The sequence below is a fragment of the Pogona vitticeps genome, chromosome 5 (genome assembly GCF_051106095.1).
Source record: "Pogona vitticeps strain Pit_001003342236 chromosome 5, PviZW2.1, whole genome shotgun sequence".
Classification (NCBI taxonomy): Eukaryota; Metazoa; Chordata; class Lepidosauria; order Squamata; family Agamidae; genus Pogona; species Pogona vitticeps.
Window position 1 is genome coordinate 155,942,744 of NC_135787.1, and position 22,463 is coordinate 155,965,206.

The 22,463-nt window shown below is 39.3% G+C and overlaps 1 protein-coding gene across 2 annotated transcripts; it reads right to left on the minus strand.

The window, feature by feature from the left end:
* Positions 1 to 4,339: 4,339 nt before the first annotated feature.
* UBE2N (ubiquitin conjugating enzyme E2 N) lies at positions 4,340 to 20,621 on the minus strand. Of its 2 annotated transcripts, XM_020815927.3 has the most exons (5): positions 20,479 to 20,581; positions 16,880 to 16,993; positions 9,734 to 9,980; positions 9,450 to 9,590; positions 4,340 to 8,095 (listed from the first exon to the last, which is right to left on the minus strand). In XM_020815927.3, exons 2-5 carry the CDS (start codon positions 16,925 to 16,927, stop codon positions 8,055 to 8,057), a joined length of 477 nt encoding a protein of 158 aa, XP_020671586.1. In that variant the 5' UTR covers positions 16,928 to 16,993; positions 20,479 to 20,581; the 3' UTR covers positions 4,340 to 8,054. The 2 variants fall into 2 exon arrangements, with proteins under 2 accessions (XP_020671586.1, XP_020671594.1); XM_020815935.3 differs by lacking the exon at positions 16,880 to 16,993 and having other exon boundaries at positions 20,479 to 20,621.
* Between the last annotated feature and the right edge of the window lie 1,842 nt (positions 20,622 to 22,463).

Below are 22,463 nucleotides of genomic sequence, written 5' to 3' on the forward strand. Positions count from 1 at the left end.
TTGTCTTAGGGTGGGCAAATTGCACTTTGCATGCAGCCCCTCAGGAGCCCCAGCCGGAGAGGGAAATAATCTATTTTTAAAGGGGAAGGGTGAATTTTTTTTCCTTCCACAAGCATTCAGGAATAGTGATTTTTCCAAAGGACAGGGGAGTTTACAGAGACTCCCAAGTTTAAAAAAGGACCCCAAAACATAAAATCAAAATGGGAAGTAGATACTCTATTTTTTTTCCTTCTGCAAGCATTCAGGAATAGTGATTTTTCCAAAGGGCAGGGGAGTTTACAAAGACTCCCAAGTTTAAAAAAAGGACCTCAAAACATAAAATCAAAATAGGAAGTAGATATCCTATTTTAAGATCCTGCTCCCCCGAGTGCAGTCTAGTTCTGTATGCTTCCATGACTAAGCACAAATCTGAACATGGGTCGCAGATGTATTTCAGATCAAGGATGCTTTATAAAGCTAGAACCCAACCAACTCTTGTGGAAAATGTTGAATTATACTGAAGAGAATCACTGTTATCTCCTTTCTGTTGGCAAGACATTTTTTCCACTTACAGTTCAGCTCAAAGAGAGCATATATTTTGCATGCACGATATCCCAAGGCTGGCATCTCCAGTTTGGTAAAGATCTTTCCAACCACCACCTGTCTATTTTTTTAAAAAGATCCTGGAGAGTTGCTGCCAATTAGGTTAGTATACCACTCATTTGTTTCTAGACAGAAAGCTGAATAGCAGGAAAAACCTCCTGTTAGAGCAGTAGTACAACAGTGGAACCAATTATCTTGAGAAGTGGTGAGTTCTCCAACATTGGAGGAATTCAAGGGAAAGAGCAGGAAGTTGGACTCAGTGACCTTATAGGCCTCTTTCTAGTTTCTCTGATTTATAGTCAATACTTTTCTAACAATAAGCTTTCATATGAACCACCCTTCTTACCCATGCATTCAGCATTAAATCTCCATGAGTTCATTGTAGTAGTTATATGGAGGGCTGAAGCCTTAAATCTATGTATTTTAAATATCTCAGTCTATGTATTTTATTCTTATTTTTCTTAAAAGATAAAATTGCCCTTTTCTATTCAGAACCTTTCACACATTAATATATACATTGCTAAATAAAGTTATTTCATGGGACCATTTCATCTTGTCCTCAATATACTGACTTCAGCACTGTGCATTGGAACCAACATATCAAATTAGAATTACACAGTGAAGGTCAATGACCATATATGTCCATAGATAAGATCTTAGCAACCATTTTCACCATCTCCTGTGTAAAAACTAACATAAAAGCCATATTGTCAGAAAGCATTATTTGCATTAAATCAATAAAATGATTATTTAACATTACATTAGTTTCAAAATGTTCAACATTTCAGTTAATGGCTAAACTAAGTCCATGGCTGAGGTTTAAAAAATTTTTCATCAAGGCTTCTCAGCTCTTATACCTAACATAATGTGCTTGTAGTTCAGTAAGATCAGTACCCTATTTACAATTATGGAGCCTAACATCCTGCAGGCTCTGCAAATTTTGTGCTCACCCTGGCAAAAACCCTCCTGCTGCCACACAGCAGAACTGAGTTTGGGGAAAAGAGGAGGATGGTGAGTTTTTTGCTCATCACCTGCCAATCTCTGTAACAGCTGCTGCTTAGACAGCTAAGAAGCCAGTGCATTGTGGGAGGGGTAGCCAAAAAAAGGGGGGGCAAAGTCAAGATTATCTATACAGCTGGCCAGATAGCCACAGTATTAAAGAGGAGGGCAGGTGCTGATCAGCAAAAATGCATGTACCATGTTTCCCCGAAAATAAGACCGGGTTGTATATTTTTTGCTCCAAAAATGCATTAGGGCTTATTTTCAGGGGATGTTTTATTTTGTTCATATACAACAATCTACATTTATTAAAATACAGTCGTCTTCTGGTTGCTGCACAATGGTGGAGGGCGGGGTTTCACTTAAACTGGGGCTTACTTTTGGGATAGCGCTAATATTAAGAGCATCCTGAAAAATGTACTGTACTAGGGCTTATTTTCAGATTAAGGGTTGCAGTATTTTGGGGAAATTGTAACAAACAGTTGAGCACATGGAGTAGGCAGATAGGTATTAGGGAGTCTTTAAATTGCCAGATTATCACAACTGGGTTTCAGATGTGTTCTTGTTCCTAAAGACATTTGATCAGTTAACCACTGATGAATCGTGTGGACACAAAACATGAATCTTGCGACACAGCTGCATGTACAGCAGATACGAAGCAGACTGGAAGCCAGTGGTAGTTAGAAAGTCCCAACTCATTGATGATTTTGGACCAATCATCATCCTTATCTCAGCCTTTGGCTAAAATGTGCCACTTCAGCAATGTGTGAGAGTTCACCTTTAGTGATCTGAATTTATGCTGGAGAACCAGTATAAAGTGGGGAAGACAGCCATGCATGCTGCCTTGAGCTCATGGGCAGGAAGATGGATAAGCAGCACAGCTCAAAAGGCACATACTAAACACTTAAAGGAAAATTCTTGCAGTGTGGTAGATTTTTAAAAATTACACAAATGGTATGATCTGTGACTACATGGTATAAGGACAGTGAATCAGCACAGAACAATCACTCTGTCTAGTCATACTCTTAGCGTATATTTAGGATTGCAACCAAAGTACTACTTTTGCCATAGTGTCAAAAACAAATACAGCGAACTCTCAAGACAGTGCTGAAAATGGTACATTTCTTTTCAGAATACTATTTATCGGGCCAGCCTGGCACTAGCCATGGTGAGTGGTTGTGAGTTTTGTGGACCATGCATAGTTTGCCCTGTGCCTCTTAACTAAGCATGGCACCCTCAGGAGTGGCAGAAGAAGCTGTCTTGTTGCCAGTGTTGAGAAACTGTTCAGTCACCAGCCAGAATGAACTTCTGCAGGGTAAAAAAGGATTCAGACAGTAAAATATCCTAAGCAGATCCCGGCCATAAAAGAGCATCCACTCTTTCATCCTGTTGTTCCTTTTCTACCAGGGGCTAAACATCATCGGCACAGTACTGATTTTGAATGTAGCATCTCTAAACAATGATGTGTTGCAAATAAACAAACCTGAGGATTCTGAGCCGAAAAGTATTTTTATTTTATTTATTTATTTATTTGATTTATACCCCGCCTATCTGGACTACTTCTTCCTGCATTTGGTTTCCCACATATTTTGGCTTGAAGGACTAGCAACAATGTTCACATTATATAAGAGTTTTCTGTACAAATGCATGGTTTTATGTCTTTCTTCTTTATTCACTCATCTGTACTTCTTTACAGCTGTCAAACCTACAGTTCAATGCATTCCAATGGGGGAGAAAAAAATTCACCAAAAATTAACGAAGACTCAGAACAAAGCCAAATTAAGTTTGCAAAGGTTTTACAAGGTGCACTAACAATCCCAAGCATTTAAAACAGTTTTTGGACATTTTAAGACACTTTAAAAATAGCGAAAATGGACATCGCAAAACCATTGGAATGCACTGAATAGGCTTCAATGCATTCCAATGGGGGAAACATTGTTTCGCTTAGCGATGTTTCCTATGGCGATTTTCGCTTAAGGACGGTAATCCGTTCCCATTGGAACGCATTAACCGGTTTTCAATGCATTCCTATGGGAAATGGTGTTTCGCTTAGCGATGTTTTCCCATAGCAATGTTTTTTGGGGAACCAATTAACATCGTTAAGCGAGGCACCACTGTATTTTGGCATTCAGTGTCTGCCTGAAAGTTTTCCCCTCAAAACACAGTGTTGACTTAGTCAGAAGAGGGGGATACTCATATTTGAGTGGCCTTATTCAACTTCCTAAACAATACATCCCAACACACAAGTTTGCTACTACAAAGGTGGCTTGGTATACCACAGCAATGAATTCAGTATGTAAATACTACAGTATCAAGAATCAAATGGGGGTTCCCATCACATGGTTTTCTTGTGTTCTAGATGACTGTACATTATCCCTGAAGTATCAGACCATTGCTCAGGGGATATTGCAGCATCACTCTTTGTGAGCTAAACCTCTAGAAAAACACTCAGGTCAGAACAGAACTGCAAGATTGCCAACTGAGTGGACAAGAGGAGTGTATTGCTCCTAGTGCTTCAGCTGCACCCATGACTCCTGATCTATTTCAATTTTTTAAAAACCCTTTAAACCTTGATACTTTGTTACCTCAGTGATTCCACAGTTACTTACCAGGACCTGAAGAACCTTCTCAGACTGAAGAGCTATAGTTTAGAGATCACTGAACAGATTATATCCTTTTGTCTTCTTTGCACAAACTCTAAGAACACCAGCATTCTACTGGTAATTTGACCTTTACTTAAAATGAGAAGCTCACTGTATAAGGAATAATCACTCTTCCTTTTATTTCAGTGCCATTACATTACAGTCAGAAGATGTTAAACAGAATCTATCACGTTAAAATAACCCTGAAAATGATAGGAATGTACATTAAGCTCAAATATACAAAATCTGATTCAACTACCCCAGATAATGCTTTACAGTAACCATAATGTGCTGGAAATATGCTTCTGTTAAAAGCAGAAACTACATTTATTTTAGCTATAAATTACTCGATAGTCACTATTTTCATTTGTCACTTACAAAGCTTATCCATGCAAAGCATGGATGTGTATCATTTAGGTTTTCCTCCTTTCAAGAACATTTTACTACAGATATAAGATCTATCTATAGTTACTAACTTCAGGAAAAAGATTATTACTGTAAACATTATTTTAATTTAAGCTTGGGGCTCATAATTTGGTATATACACCAGGGAAATCTTTAACTCAATGAATTATTAGCACCAGGAGTAACGTGAAACACCTGTAATGAAATTCAGAAAAGAAATACAGTCATTTACTAGTTATTCACTATCATAAAGCAAATACATTTCCAAACTACAGATCTAATTGGGTAGGTTAAAAAATAATTTGACTTGTGTTATTAAGGACAATGGAATTATTCCAGCCAGTTCAGATGCAAAACAATCTACAATATATGACCTATTTATCATTGAATAGTTGTTTAGAACACATACTCAGCAGAGCTGCATTAGTATACATGGGCTGTGAATTGTAGTTTGAGTTAATTTTGTAAATTAGATTTTTCTAAAGGGGTGGAGACACAGTTTTATATCAGATATCATCAGTTCCATCAAATACACACAGACAAAATTCAAGTATCCCTCAATAACTCTAGTTACACTGCTAGAATTAAAATGGTTGAGAGACACAGATAGGATTGAGAGATAAAAGTCATTTTAACTTTAATTAAAATCACTCTTTAACAGAGCTAGAACTGAGAGGGGCATTTTGGAGTTTCCCTCTTAACTACTGTCCTATGGAATACGCAAATTCCTTATTTTAGAAAACAGGGTGGGGGATTTGGCACAAGAACTGTTTTTCAATGTACTTAAAGACAAGAAGCATACACAACAGTAACAGATTCCTATAAAGCAGCTTTTGCAACAAGATCCAAAACAATTTTAGTGGGTTTTGAATGCAGTGCAAGATTCCACAGACAACTTACACAAGGAAAAACATCCAGTGCTTAGTGCACACACCTCCCTTGAGCACTGCTGCCAGAGTTTAAGATCTTGTTTCAAATAGTTGCTTATGTACATTTACAGATATTGACTACACACAAGAAGGGGAAGAAGGTACAAAACAAAATTTAAACATTATTAAGTCATGGTTATGTCAACAGCAGACACTTATCCATATGCTTAAGTGTGCAATCCTATGCATACACATGAAAGAACAAAGTCCACTGAACTCAGTGACACTTACTGCAAACAAGCATGCTTAGGATCAAACTACAACCTTCTCACTGAAATTCAGCACTAAGTGCTTAATGTTTGCTTTCAAACACAGGGCATAATCCAGCTAAGTTCTAATAACACAGCTGGTCACGTGTACTTCAAAATGGTGCTTGGTATGTTTTAAGAACAGCTTGTGCGTCATTTTTTTCTAGGAATACATTTCAGTGGTTTAATCCCAGAAGGTAAGGTACACAAATGTAAAACCTCTGCTGTCAGAAACATTTAAAAACAAGAGTGTCAAAGCATTCTGAATATCAGAAAAGCGCTAACATATCTGTGAGTGTCAAAATACACAAAACTATTTGCAATGTGAGGATCAAGTAAACATGTTTTCTTAAAATTAAGATTGTAAGACTAAGCAGGTTTACTAGGGGGGAACTCCTTCCTGAGTAAAACACACTTAGGATTACACTTCAATATAACTATTGATTTGTATATATTCATTCTAATCAATGAAATGCATAGCAATTTAAAATGTATGAACAGTTCTGTTACAGCAGTGGTGCCATTAATCAAGTAACAGAGAAAGACTAGATTCAAACCCAGATACTATCCCATACAGAACCTCAGCTAAACACAATTTGGGGGAATGGTCTCTTTCTTGTTGAAGTACATTATTAGCAGCCTTTTTGTTGTGCTATAATGCAGTTAATTTGAGGGACAATACCATCACTAAAAGCATTTTGTCTGTTGAAAATGTGATTTTAATAGATATTCTTTATCTTACATAAGAGCACAATACATACACCACATTCTAGAGAAACCCCCAATGATGCTAGAACAGGTATGATGGGCAGAGACCTATACTATCCATCCTGAACTGCAAGACAAGACATTAGCCATGGCAAGCTGGCATTACAGTGAAAGCAGAGAGATCAGAAGATAGTCAAGGGAAAGAAGTAGGGCCAGAAGAGGAAGTTTTAGGGGACATAGAAGTTGGAAATTCAGTCAAAATCTGCTCCGTCTGTTATTTACATTTAAACAAGATGGCTTAAAAAAACAAGAGATTTTTTTTTTTGCCCAAACAAAAGAGATAAGGGGAAAATTAATCATTTAATGATTGCAGGTAAGTCCAGAGTTAACAAGGCTTGCTGTAAATACATTAAGAACCAATTCACCTGTACTCTAACCAATTTGCCTGTATTGTAACATCTTGTTTTATACAGAAGATTTTGTTAGTTTGCCTTAAGATGCAAGTCACCTTTAAATGTGTAGTCTGATACCTCATAATACTTAGCACAAGACAGACAAATTACACATACACTCAAATTGCTGTTTGCTTTGCTAGTTTCCTGCTTCAGTGGTACTTGCAAGTACATACATATAAAGGATGCATCTAACCTACTTATGACTCTGATAAGCAACTACATTTACCAGAGGCTTTTAAAAAAACAAAAACAAGGATTATGAACACTAATGAGGTATGGTCTATTAATACAAGCCAGCAAAACATCCTATGTTTTCACTACATCCATTAAGTTGGTAAAAAAATCAAAATGCTCCAATCTGGCTTCATTTTCTTTAAAAAAAATACGATTGTCACAATGGAAATGTGAAAAAAGAACACAGCAAAACAAACTGTACAAAGGCAAAGTAGAATAACAAAATATTTTACTAAAACATAAGATTTACAGAAGATTTTCCAGACAAGCCATACAAAATGGTCACAAGCTTTTATTCCCTGAAGGGAGGGTTTTTTACACTTGACAGCAGAATCACAATATTATTAGTGAATGGATGTTTAATGTTCCCATTTTTGTTCAAACAACCAAGCTTGTCCATCTACAGTGTCTAAGTTAGACTTGGCTAGAGGGCAGATTCTATAATATAACTGGTTAGCTGCTTTAACCAATGCAATTAGCATCACCATAAAAAGGGGAGAAAGAGCCCACACAATTAGAACAAAAATCCCTGCAGCTAACCCTGACTACTTTCATTCACAGTGCTCACACTTAGCTCATGATGGGAAAAATTTATTAAAAGCAGAGGTGTGCTACTGCTTTTAAACAATTTCACAAATAATCCCGATGATACTTCTAGCCTCTGCTCATGCGGAACAGGAGTGAATTAGGACAAGACACAGATTTGCTAGTGTGCATTTAAACCACCAAAGAACTGATGTCTGGGTTTTATTCTGTATTGTTTTCTAAGACTGTGTCCATTAAATGCAAACAAAAAAGGAAGAGGTCTTGGCAGAACAGGAAAAAGTGATGCACACTGATTCAGAGCACATATTAAATATTATTCATGGCATATAGCCTAGTCCATGCTCTGGCTGTAAAGAAAAAAAAACATGTATTAGACAATGAAGCATCCTACTTAAACTTGTTACAATATGCTCTATTCCCACACATCTTTCTTTTCCCCTGAAGTATACAATAAAAAGCAGTTTTCTATTACTGTTTTTGTGGATAACTATATATGATAAAGTGTTCAAGTATCACAATTGCCATAGTTTCAATAGTTCTTACAGTCTCATTTTTCTGAACTTATAATGGCTTTACACAGTCATGCAAGATGCAGAATAACTGCAACAAATACATGGCACACTGATTCAATTAACTTTATCATACATCCATCCTTCAGAAAGGCTTTAGTCATCTCTACAAATGCAACATGCATTTACAGGAAAACCGTTTACTATTTGTAAATGTTTGAGAGGGATCTATGTACACACTTGCACTAGGAACTTTACTGCTTGGGAGGTCAGATTTCCCCACGGCCACTTTCACAATTTCAGGTTATAATACAGGCCTTTAATGGCTAAACTCAATTGCAAGTCCCAACTAAAGGAGATCCAGTATATCAACTGCAGAATTTTAAGTCAACACGTATAAAAGCCACTGATCCAACAGGTTTATTCGAGCTGGGCAAGCTGACTAATTTAGGCCCAAAACTGCAGAAGTTACCATGGCTACAATATGGCCCTCTTCAGCAATTTCATTCTGTCACACATGCACACAATCTGAAACACTCACAAACACTTGCATCTAAACCTTAAAACATATTAGGCTTTAAAACATAACTTCCATTAAGAAAACCAAATCTTTCTGAAACCAAACTAGCTGTTTCTGCTTGCAACTTGCATCTGTTTTATTTTGTTATGTAAGAAGCATTTGAAAGGAAGCCTGCACAGCACCAGACGCACAGCACTGAGGCGGGAACTTAAACTCTCTCCCACTGCTAAGCCCACTCAAAAGTGAAACTGATGTCTGCATTTCAGGGTAAGCCTCCAAAAAGTTTTCATCAAAATGGAAATGTTTTTTTTAAATATATACATTTTTTGTCCATGGGTGTAGCAAGGAGAGACAGCTGAATATCTGCTTCTATTCTCTCCCACCCCCCTTTGCCAGCTCAAGCTTCCCTTTGGCTGCAATTTACAATTTAAAAATGCATATTAGTTATGCACATGGTGTTAATGCAATTAACATCCCATTTAATTTGGTCCCCAAATCCTGGATCCATTCTATATCTACAGTACCTGAACTCTTTTACTTGGAACTTGAAGCAACTGTGTGAAGAATGACTTTTAAAAGTGCTTTTGCTAGACTTTGGGCTTTTCCGTTTGGGATAAGACGGTTTTATACATAAATCAATTAAAATGAACCTAGAATAAGGATATACTCCACCTGTTTCTATGGCTTGGGCTTCATTGGTCTTCCACTGCTCAGCTACATCATTTGCTAGTGGATCATCTGGATTTGGAGCGCTTAACAAAGCCTGGATTGATAGCAGAACTGTGCGGATCTGCAAAGCTGGGGACCATTTATCTGAGGAAGCAATTTAGAGAGCACTAAAGCCACATTTTAAATACAGAACTCCCTCCCCTTACAAAATCACTGCAATTGTCTTTCAGCTTTCTTAGGAAACTGATGAAAATATGTCATTCTTACAGCAATTGCAAAATACTTACCTTTCAAAATATCTAAACATATTCTTCCCAATTTGTCTACGTTAGGATGATAAATTTTGGTCATGAAACGTACTTTCGGAGCTGCCATTGGGTATTCTTCTGGAAGGAATAGTTCAAGTTTAAATGTCCCACCCTCAAAAGGGGAATCTTGTGGACCTGCAATAACCACATGAAAATAACGTGCATTGCTTTCATCTGGCTCTGCTTTTATTCCAGGAACAGGTTCTGCCAGCAAGCGTTGGGTTTCCTGAAAAATAAAAACATATGAATGAAATTCCCATGCTATTCCTTTACACAGGTAGCAAACCAGAAACAAAATATGACACACTTGTTGTTCTTCATATAACTCATTTTACAAAAACACAGAGCACTAGCTCTGTATTTGGTAGATCCTTTAACATTAACTACCAATAATCAAAGAGACCCAGGAAAGACAGACAATCTTTATTGGCCAGCATCCTGTTGAGCAGTTCTGCCTGTGTAACATGAATATCATTGCAAAGGGCAAGTTGTCAAAGAATTGTCTTTTCAGTTACAGGGCATGCATGACTTGCATGCAGTAAGATGAAGTCACTTGCACCGCAAAATTTAAAAAATGAAGTCTTTCATCAGGAGCAGCCTATTGCTGACAATGTCATCATTCCCATTGTGCAGGTAGAGCTGTGCAACAGGATACTGGTCATTGTTTCAAATAGCAAGAACTACAAGCACTGTTATATAAAAGCAGATTCAGCCAGCATTTTGTAAATTTAGTTTCATGCTGCTGAATTTAGTTGACACAGAAAGCTGAACCATGCTGCCATGTTATGATTTCTTTGATCAGCAAGAAAAAAAAATAATCAGGAACCCTGATAAGGTATTTCCAGCCTGCACTACACTTCATAGTTAAATGCAGAAACAGTTTCATAAATAAAGATTTTAAAGAGGCTATTTTAAAGCAAATAATAAAGTATCATATAGTTTTACTATGCATTTTTCAGGACAATATTTCATGAACAATATCCATTGTCTTTGGTGTAAATGACATTCATTAAATTCAATTCTTCCAAAACTAGGTAAATGGGGAAAAATATATTTCAATTGCTTAATTCTAAGAACTATGTATTAAATAAACCAAAATGTTTCCCTCATCATTCCTATGTGTCAGCTTGTCTTTCACAAACATATTTTCCAAAGTTAGTGCATACTCTTCACACAGCATAATCAATACAGTTGTCACAAAAGTGTGACATGAATTTCCAACATACATAAGGCTGCATCCACTGTTTCTGCTAATGCTGTAAAACAGAAAGTTGCATCCCATTGTCTGTCTAAGAGAACTGTGGTTCCATAAACAGAAACTCCTCCAATTCAGTTAGAATTCCAGAAAGCACCTGTACAAAACCACCTCATAGCTCTGAAATAGCAATATATTCGAAATGCAGTAGCAGACTGTTCAATCTCTCCACAGCTTCCATGCTCTAGTAACACCTAAGCTCAATTATTATGATCATTTTATGCAGACGTGTCTAAGAAACTTAGAGAAGGTTTAGCTGGCTCAGAATGCAGCAGCCAGTTGTTAACCAAGACTAGCCAAGAACATTTGTTTTGCCACTACTTACTCATTATTGGATTCCAATAAACAAATGCCTACAGTGGGGTGTCTACTTAAGAACGTCTCTACTTAAGAACAATCCAACTTAAGAACAGCTCCATTTGCTAAATTTTGCTTCTACTTGAGAACAGAAATCCAAGATAACAGGGGGAAAAAAACCTTTCCTGCTCTTTTTTTAACCTTAGGTCATCTTAGGTTAAAAAAAATTCTCCCCCTAGTGGTAGAGTACATATTAACCAGCTTTGCATTAGTTCCTATGGGAACTAATGCTTCAACGTACGAACGCACCTCTACATAACAAAAAAACAGCCAGAACGGATTAATTGGTTTTCAGTCCATTCCTATGGGAAATTTTGCTTCAACTTAAGAACGTTTCAACTTAAGAACACCATTCCAAAACGGATTAAGTTCTTAAGTAGAGGTTCCACTGTAGTTTCTATGGACGGAAAAGAGCAGATACAGATTAAATGGTTTTCAATGCATTCCTATGGGAAATGCAGATTCAACATAAGAACTTTTCAACTTGAGAACCACCTTCCAATACGGATTAAGTTCTTAAGTAGAGACCCCACTGTACTTTCATTTCCCACAGGCCTTCATTTCTTTGATTCTAAGGCAGCAACTCACTCCTTCTATTCCACTGTGCAACTCCTGACCTCTTCTAGCTGAAATCTCTTTATCAGTTCATCCCAGCAAAGACATATATATGCCTGACAAGGCATCTGGACACTGTTGAGCTGAAATGGTATTAGCTCACAAGGCATCATGTGATCTGATCAAACCAGCAAAGGAATTCCTTAAGATGTAATGTGAAACAAAGTCTCTTTTCAAACCTTCTAATTCATCATACAGAATAGCCTTCCCCAAACTGGTAAACTCCAGAAGTAAGAGACAAGAATTCCCATCGTTCCTAGCCAGCATGACCATCAGCCATCCTTGTCAAGTTCAAACAGCACTGCTGTCTGGCACATCTCTAGGGCACCAGATGGGGAAGGCTTGCTTAGAAGGTCATCAGACTACAGGTATCCTTATCTCTATAGGTTAAATGCTAAGCCACCAGTGAAAGGCTATCTTCCGTAACAATATCCTGGTTACAAAATTACCACAAAGACATCTTTGCTTAACATATTTATTAACATTTTACATGATAGGCTAAATCCATTCTCTTTGCCTGAACTTTCAACAGCAGTTGCATGTTACTCTTTCTGACTCATATTGTAATTTGACCTCACTTTATTAAGAGGTATGTGATATTTTGTTAAGAGAGGAATTTGAGGTTTAATTCTTCTATCAGAAGAAACCTTCCTTTAATTTCAGATACATTTATTTATTTTAAATATTGTTATCTTGCCTTTCTCCTTAAAAAGAATGCAAGGTGGGTAAGTCTACTTTTAAATCCAAATTATTCCTCTCAAGTCCATCCTAATAAGAAAAAGGTACTGTAAGGGTACAGTACAGCAATAACTAATAGGAAATCAAAGGAAAAGTTTTCATGCTCCCTCCCCTTCTCCTTTTTTGTTACTCATACTGAAAGACAAATGAGAGGGAACCTGAAAAAGCACCTTAGTGAAACATCTTCAGCACTAGATTAAAATAATATTGTTGCAGCAAATACCTGCTTCTTCAAATCTATCCAACCAAAAAGATAGTAATGATAAAATCAGTACTGTATTGTGTTTGTCTATATCACTATATAAGCAATACACATCAGACTGAATGTTGGGAAAATAACACACTCAGCTATTTGGTGCAGGATTGTGATCTGGAAAACATGATAGCCTACTGCTCCTGAAATAGGCTAGCAAAGCTATTCTCTAATACAGCCAGACTGATTTCTGTTGCTCTCTCTCTTCCTCAGTCTTCGCTGTTCAATGAAATGAAAGCATGCACATAAAATCTGGCCAAACAGGAGTTGGAAACGTGCTTCAATTCATGGCACTGCAGCTGCTGCCCTCCAACTCTAGTGAAGGGATTATTGTGATCACAAATGGTGTCATCAATGTCCTGGATGTAAGAGTTTGTGAAGTTCTGCTCAACCAACTGCACAGTGAGACTGTAGCCTATTCCTTTGTTCAGATGAGAGGGAGTCTAATCTTACAACTGCAGTTTTGCAACACTAGGGCTGACATACAAGAGTTGCTTATGCTCAAAGGACTTGTGCTAAGCCCAGTAGATATACAACCTATCTTTGTATAGATGACTCCTTTACTGTGTCACAAACTGTTTTGGAAAGTCTCTTTGGTTTCTACAAGCAATGTTCTCTACTGCATGTGAGGTCAATGTTGGAGGAAACAAGTTTATAGTCTCTTTGTAGTCAAGGAAACCTTGTTATAGATCTTTAAGGCTTGGCTCGAATATATTCCTAGTTAGTAATGCCTTTGCATTGCGTATTGTAAATATATCTAACTGCATAGAACAGATTCCATCTCCTTAGAAGTAGTAAATTTCTGTTAAATGATAAAAAATCACTGCACACATACCAAATCCCCACCACTGAAACAGAGTAAAAATATTTTCCTACCATGTGTGAAAGCACACCCATCTCTTAATCCCTTCTTGCTCTTCCTCTACAATTCTTGCTGTACACCTATTTCCCTTTTGTTTTTAAAAGCTTCCTACTTTGATTAAGAGACAATTCTTTACCCTCCTTGCAGGCACAGTTTACATTCCCATTCCTTACAGCCTTTCTATTGACCTGCTACACAATTACCTTCTACCACTATCATGTCACCTTTCCACTCCTACTCCTCCTTTTTCTTTTTTCAAGTCTTGTCCTGTCTTGTCCAGGCTGAAGAGCCTGTCAGCAAAGATTATATTACACAGTCCTAAGTGATCTGCTCATTTTAAACAATCAATGTTAGAGTATAGAAAGAACAAAGACATCTTTTGGTCATATTCTCAGGTCACTGACCATCTGACATTTGATCCCTTCTCTCCACACCTCTTTGTAACTTTTAAAGGAGATATGGCTATTATTAGATCTCAGTCAAGAGCATGAGATTACCAAACACCTGTCAAACATGGGTAGTCACAGTTGCAGATCTTATTTCCTCATCATCTGTTTGCTTGATCTATCATTAGCCCATTTTAACCCTCCTTGTCACTTAAGTGTGAATCACAAGTCTGAACACCTTTGGAGTCACTGAACCACTTCCTGTCATTGGTTTTCTACCTTTTTCTCCCCTCCCATACACACACACACACACACACTCTCTCTCTCTCTCTTAAACTACTATCATCATGCTACTGGATCTTAGAATGTTTATATACAGTTATATAGGTAAAGGTAAAGGTTCCCCTTGACAATTTTTGTCCAGTCGTGTCCGACTCTAGGGGGCGGCGCTCATCCCGCTCTTCAAGCCATAGAGCCAGCGTTTGTCCGAAGACAATCTTTCCGTGGTCACATGGCCAGTGTGATTTAGACACGGAACGCTGTTTACCTTCCCACCGAGGTGGTCCCTATTTATCTACTCGCATTTGCATGCTTTCGAACCGCTAGGTTGGCGGGAGCTGGGACAAGCGACGGGTGCTCATTCCGTTGCGTGGATTCGATCTTACGACTGCCGGATCTTCTGACCCTGCAGCACAGGCTTCTGCGGTTTAGCCCACAGCGCCACCACGTTATATAAGATACAGTTAAATTTATCCTGTCATACTTGTTTTACCAAAGATCTGCATTACTTCATAAATTAGTAATTTTAGGAATATGCAACAAAAGGTAAAAAGGCTTATTTCTCTTTATCTGCTGATGTGGAGATTCATTGAAATGGGAGAAAACTTGAGCCACTTCTACACCAACAGGTCTAAAGATTCTATACAATACAGTAATGAGCACTTGAAAAGTATTTGAAGGCCAATCCCCTAAAATGTGAGAATGATGTCTAGGAATGTGACACGTGTTTTAGAGTCCTAGCTCAGCAAAATGTAGGACAGGCTTCCAAATTGGCACTTCTACAGAAAAAATGTTTTGGCTACTTTCCTGGCACAAAAATAGGTTCCAATGACTGCCAAAAGGGAGAGAACAAAGGTGGGGAAACCGATGCCCATTCAGGAACTATTTAACTTCCTCAGCTGTATGGCATGATGACTGTAGATCTCATTTCCTAATTGCATAAGTCTCCTCTTGAGTTTTATGCAGCCTTCACTTCAGACAGCAGTGTTGCTGCAGGGTAGACGTAAGTACAATGTAACCAGGGCTAAAATGACTGGAGATACAGCATCCAGATATGCAAATAGTCAGGAAATCTGTAAAATGTGGCACATGAAAGGGACTGAACAACCAAAATATATTCAGCACTGGAAGTGAACTACAGTATATCCAAATTATTGGCCTTTTGAGATATATTTATCTCAAAAGGTGACCTGAAATGTGTAGGATTGCAGTGTCTGTTTTTTGTGGGGGGGTTTTAAACACATTAAAAAAACACATCTAGCAACAAATAACAAGTTTGTTATCGAAAAGTATTTAAAATAACAGCTGAGAAGAAATAGGACTAGTGCCTTCAAATAAATTAATCATATAGTAGCAGCCAAATTTGTTATTTGTCACTAGAATCCAATGTGTTTTTTTAAAAAACCACAGACAATGCAACCCTACACATTTCAGGTCACCTTTGATGGCAATTGCTCCAATGTGAATTGAATTTGAAGATTTAATTGAATTGAAGATTGAATTCAATTTAAAGATAACATGGGGATAATGAGTTGCTGCAGCCAGTGTCACACTGCCTACTTAGTCTCAGGAGATGTCACTTCACTGGGACTAGAAACAGTCTTCTTAGAAAGTTGTGTGCTGTCTTGATGAAAGCAACTGGTATGGACCTATTCATGAACATGTATGACCAAGAACAGATGACAAAAATCTAGAAGCATAAATCATAAACATACGGTTCCCAACACATTTCAAGGAAACTAATCAAGTGAAATGCTACTAGATTAAAAACTACTAGAGATATCTCCACTAAAGCTCACTTCCTCTGATTATGGGTTTCATCAAAATATGTTGACGATCACCATGCAGCCAAAGTTCAGTGTCTAGAGAAGAATATATCTACTTTTACACTAATTTTCAAAAAACACAGCAGTGCTGACTAATGACTACAAGTTCTATTGATATCCTCTCACTCATTTTTTCCTCCAAATTTGTCAGGCTATTGCCTGCAGCTCTGGATTCACAACCCATCAACCTAATCCTGGGGGGGCATCCAACAACACAACTGTTAGCAACATTAGCAAAACCATGAAAGGACAACCTTTTCTCCCCACTGCAGTACTACTCCTAGATTTGGGCAGTGCTAATGGCTGCAGGCAGAAAGAGAACAGAATCTGGATTCAGGCCACTGTACTTTCTGCACCATTCACTAAATGGCCAGCAACCAAATAAGACACATCACTGAAATGCCGACTCAGTGACTTTGAATACATGCAAGCCAACAGATAGAGGACTGACTGCTCTTCTAAAATTTGTAATATACTGCAGTGTATACTCACACGGACCACAAAATCTACATAGAGCTAGGTGTTGCCCTATATGTGCAGGAGCTGCATTTTACCTTGGGAACTGGTGCTTCACGCGTATGCCAATTAGCAGGGGTCTTCATCTTGGCCTACCAGCCACTGTTTGGGCTGGAACTTTTCTGTGGGGCCCTTTCAATCCTCAGATCATTCTGGAAGTGTGGGGGAAAGTAAAAGGAAGGGGCTGACCACAGTTCTTTTCCATTGTTGATTCTACAAGTATAACACAGACTCCCCTTTCCTGTACTGTATTCTGATAGAGTTCTGAAAAAGGACACCCTCTTTGCAAGGTAAGCAACAGCTCAAAAGGAACCTTTTTTACAACTATTTTAAAAAAAACTTTCTGGAATGTCAAAGATTAAAGTCAAAAGTTAAATGGAGAGGAAAGGCATCCTTATAAAGTGATTTGTGGGGTAATCTTATATCTATTTAAAAGCAGGTCTCAGTGAGTTCTTTGGAACCTACTTCCAGTTAAGTGTACTGTATCTAGGACTGTTTCTTCTGATTTTCATTGACTCTATCAGCATTTCCAAGATATGTGAGATGTTTCAGGAATGATTTACCACTACCACCCCACAAGTGAGTTTCCATGGTCCAGTAGGGATTGAACGCAGGCCTCCGCACCATCCACTATACCACACTGGCTTTCAAACTGTACCCTTAATATGCACTTTTTCAAAGTAATTTTGAGAACAACTGTAAACTACTTCTTTCTAGGTACCAGAACCAATTTTTAGAATTATGAATTATTCCCTGTTTTAGGCAAGAGAGTGAGATTCTAGTTTTACTTTTACTTTAAAATATAGGACAAAATACATTCCTATATCTAGCATTAATATAACAGATACTCCTCTACCCCCCCACAACACTCAGTGGTGCCAAGAAAACTGCTGTAGATTCTTTTGCAACTTTGGGGGCAGGTTTTAAGAGTGAATGGGGTGCAACAGGAGGTAATACACATTTCCAATTCTGGCAGAAGCAGCAGGATCTAACAGAAGTGCACCTCTAGCTCCTTGCCACAGCCATGATTTGTTTATTCTACAGTTCCACAAAAGTGCAGCAAAAGTGTGGTACCTGTTTAGAATTTAGTATTACATGTGTGATTCACCTTCCAAAGAATATCAACCTCAGTTTTCAATATTTAATGATTCTGAAAGCAAGTGTAAAATGTCTGGGAAATGTCAGATGAGATAAAGCAGAAGGACCCAATGACTAGGTTTCAATGACTTTCATAGTTCTTTGTTTCTGCCTGTAACTAGAAGCTGCATTATATTAGTTTTATCTTCTTTATACTTCAGTGTTCAGGTTAGTAGGCTAAAATTAAGCTAAATATTGAAAAGGAACTTTTGTATTTTCCTCAGGACACTGACAATAGAATATTTTTTTAAATACATCTATTTTAAGTCAATGTATTCTATATACTATTAGAAAAGCTAATTCACACCAATGGTCCATCTATTTCAGTATCCTTATTTCCCACTAGGTCCAACAAGATGCCAGCAAGCAGAACATGACAGCAGCAGCCCTCTGCCGCTACTGCTCATTAACATATCTTACACTGCCATTTTCAAGCAGTGTTCTAAATTTAAGATTGCTAACCCAATCCAAAACATATTTACTCCAAGTTCCTTTGAGGTCAGTGGCAGTTAACACGTTGATAAGTAAAATTTGCATTGCAGCTTTGGTTTGAATTTTCAATACGGTAAAAGTTTTGCAGGAATTCCACTATTTGCACAACTCATTCCCAATGCATCCCACACAGGCAATTATATTGGGGCTGAAGGAAACTGGCTGGAAATACTTTCAGAACACTGTCAAGTCATGTAAATATCATAAGGGTCATTCACATAAACGGACAAATTATACCCTATGTTAAATCATAGTTATATACAAAATTACTGAAATTGTGAGTGCAGTACATCAGTAAGGTTGAGATGCGAACACACTGTGAATCCTATGTCATTTACAAAGCTCTTCTTGTTCAAATTCCCCACTTCTGAATGAAAAGCAGGACCTGATTTCTCCCTTGGAGCCCATGGTGGATCCTTTATTAGTCTCCCCTCAAAATAATAGGAGGAATTAGTTATATCAAGTAAAGACTTACACAGAGGACTTTCTGCTCTGGAGGCCTCACAAAGAAAAGGGACTTTAGTGGCAACATCTAATGCTATTTCTATTCTGTCCCCAGAATGTCCTGTTTTTGAGAGTAATTTGCTATCTACTGCCATCACCAGCAGTTAACAGTCATACTATAGTAGTAGCACTTTCTGTGGCATTCCAACAGATATGCCAACCCCACGCTCAGGGCTTCTCCATTGGAGGAGGGATGGATTGCTCTGATACACATGTTTGCAAATGCAACACTATGCCTGTTTTTGCCCTCTCACAAATTTGCATGTAGTGACTATGTTCTCCATATTCTTTTATTTCAGATAGGAGCTTAATATGACCTGTTTACCCACAAACTGCAAAAAAATTGTTTCAACATGGTTTCAAACAGAACACATTTGTGTGCCATATCCGATAGATACAACATGGGGCACCTAAGACATCAATAATAAAACAGGTGGAGGTTGTCTTTGACGGGTAGCATGCAGGTAAAATCATCCCACTGAAACGATGGCCAGTTCCATCAAAATCCAGTTCTAATGCCTCTCCACGCGGTGGCAGGGAGGTATGGTAAGTGGTTTCACAGCACACTTCCCTGAGTCATCCCAAAACTGACCAAACCTCTCCAACTCCACCCCGAGAAAAGGAAAGAACGGAATTCTCCAGATCCGGAAAACAGATCCCTCCCTAGAAGCTAGGAGGCATTTCACGGGAGGGGGCGGAGGGGGGGGAGGTCCTGCTTATCAACTTTACGGAGAGAGGGCGTTGCGTGCCCGGAGCTCCAAAGGGTTCGTGCGCCGCTTCCTCCACCAGCCAGCCCGGCCGCCCGCCCGCCTGCCTACCTGGCTTGTCCCCAGGTCACATACACTGGCAGCCGAGCAAGCGGGCGCAGGCAGGCAGGCAGGCACGCCCGAGCCCGGTGACAGCCACCCCTCCCTTCCCTTCGCCAGCTTGCAGCCAAGGGCGAGCGAGCCAACGAGGGGCGCCGAGGCTCTGGCGCGGGGAGGGACCCAGGCCGCGCTGAAACGGGCGCGGAAAAGCCAGAGGCTCCGAACCCGAGGCCCGGAAAGGGAGGGCTAAGAGGCAAGCGAGGGCGCCTTCCAGCCCGGCGCCGTTCTCATTCATTCCCGGCAGGCAGAAGCTACCAGGCCCCGTCGCTGGTGCTGCCACCGCCCTCCGGCAGGCAACCCGCGCCTCCGCCAGTCACTCGCCCGAGCCGGCCTGGCACGGAGGCGGGGTGGGTGGGTGGGGTGGGTAGGATGGAAGCAGCGCTAGCACTATTGCCGCCGCCGCCGGGCCCCGTCCCCTCGCGCCCCGCAGCGGCGATGGAGCCAGGCTGGGAGCAGCGCCTGCCCGGCTCACCGGAAGCGCCGCGCTCCCTCCAAGGCGCTCTCCTTTCCCACCCACCTCCCCCACGGCCTAGGCAAGAGGCCGCCAAGGCTCATCTCCAGCCGCCGCCCCCGCCGCCGCCGGGCAGGAGGAGGGGAAGCGGCGGGAGGAAGAGGAAGAGGAGGAGGGAGGTAGCTACCTTAATGATTCTGCGGGGTAGCCCGGCCATCTTGTCTTATCGGGATTCAGGCTCCGCTGGGTCTCGGCTCCGCTCGGGGCTTACGCACGACCGGAAGGAGCCCGCGCTTTACTTCCCTTGACGTCACGAGCAGGCCTTCCCAGCGCCGGCTGGGAAGTGTAGTGCGGCTCCACAGCCAAGCCTGAATGAAGGGGACGGGATGGAGCGGTGCTTAACGCCAAGAAATGTGTCTCTAGGACTCGAGAGCAAGGGCCGGAGAGCGCCTTCGCTATCCCAAGGAGACACTTTCCTTCTTTCCAATTTGCAAGAGCCATTTCCGACTTAATAGTTTATTTTATTTTATTAAACAAACATCCAATCTACACAACATAAACCTAAAATGCAATTACATACACATAAAACACCAGTGCCACCTTCACCCTGAGGGCTGGTATTAACTATAACCTCTATTAAGTCGGAAATGGCTCTTGCAAATTGGAAAGAGGGAAAATGTCTCCTTGGGGTAGCGAAGGTGCTCTCTGGCCCTTGCTCTCAAGTCCTAGAGACACGTTTCACTATATTAATTCATTCAGTCAGTTTTCTCTCGAAAACTTCATTGCCTCGGCTCCCTCTCCGAAATACATATTCCAAGAATACACTCCATATTTTCTTAAAATCATTATTTTCTGATAGGCCTCTCCTTTTTTTCATATCACATGTCAATTTATCATTAATTGCTATATCCCATAATTCTCTGTACCATTCCTCTAAGTTGAATTGGTTATCATTTTTCCAGTTTATTGCAAAGATTAACCTTGCTGCCGTAACCATTATTACAATTAAATCCATATTTTCTTTCAACATTTGATCTTTCTTAACCATGTTCAATAAAGCCATTGATGGGGACATTTAAATATTTAATCCAGTTATTTCCCTTGTTTCTTTAAAAATTTGCTTCCATTCTTTCTTTCTTAATTCACATAGTCACCACATATGTAGGCACGCCCCCTTCTCTTTTTTGCACCTCCAACATAGTGATGATACATTTTTATTATATAGTATTCAGTTTTACTGGCATTAAATACCATCTCCATATTACTGTACTTTATAACAATTTTCTTTTATCTTTACAGACATGATCTTCATGATTCTTTGGTCCCACATTTTATCCCATTCTTCTAATGCTTCTTTATCCAAATCATGTTGCCACTGTGCTTTTAATCCTTGTTTATCCTGTTTGTCCTGCATTAATAATTTATATATTTAACTAACAGTTCCCTTTCTTTCTGTCTTTTCATCTAATTTCAAACTTTTTTCAATGACCTCTTCAAATTTTGTCATTTTCTACTTTTTCCTTCCTTACTTTTCCATTCCCTTGTCCACCTTTCTATTTGAATCAAATTAAACCAGTAAATCCCCTCTTCCCTCAAAATCTCTTTTATATTTCCTTTATCTTTCATCTTTCCATCCAATCTTTTATCCTATTTATCCCTTTATTTTATATATATATTTTTAAGAGTTTTTCTAAGATTTTCTGGAAAATTCTTTAAATCCACAACCTGGGATAATGGAGACATTGGTGGACTCAATATACCTCTAAACTTTTTCCAATTTCTAACATATTTTTAAGAAAGGGGTTAGTAGTCTTTTTAATTTCTTCTCCAATTTTTTATTTAAACAATATGCAGTGGTGCCTTGACTTACAAACGTCCCTACTTACGACCATTTCGACTTATGAACAGCTCCGGTCGCAAAATTTTGCTTTGACTTGCGACTGGAGCTTCAACTTACGACCGGAAAAAAACACGGGGAAGGTGAGGAAAGCAGGAAATTTGAACTGCTTTCAGTTAACCGTTGGTCAGCGAAGAGGCTGCTTCTCTATCTCGGTCACCCCAGCGGTTAGAGAGTGTGGCTATGGAGAGAGACTTCAGACTGCTTGGTACTGTACTGCCTGGTACTGTACTGTACCGTATTTTTTGGCTTTTTTTAAATTTTTGCTTTTTGGA

Excerpts from the sequence above, each read along its gene's own strand:
- UBE2N (XM_020815927.3), bottom strand. The coding sequence starts at position 16,927 with ATGAAGACCCCTGCTAATTGGCATACGCGTGAAGCACCAGTTCCCAAG. Across the intron at positions 9,981-16,879 it reads GTGAAGCACCAGTTCCCAAG|GAAACCCAACGCTTGCTGGC; the intron begins GTAAAATGCAGC and ends TTTATTTTTCAG. Across the intron at positions 8,096-9,449 it reads AGCCCAAGCCATAGAAACAG|CCAGAGCATGGACTAGGCTA; the intron begins GTGGAGTATATC and ends TTTTCTTTACAG.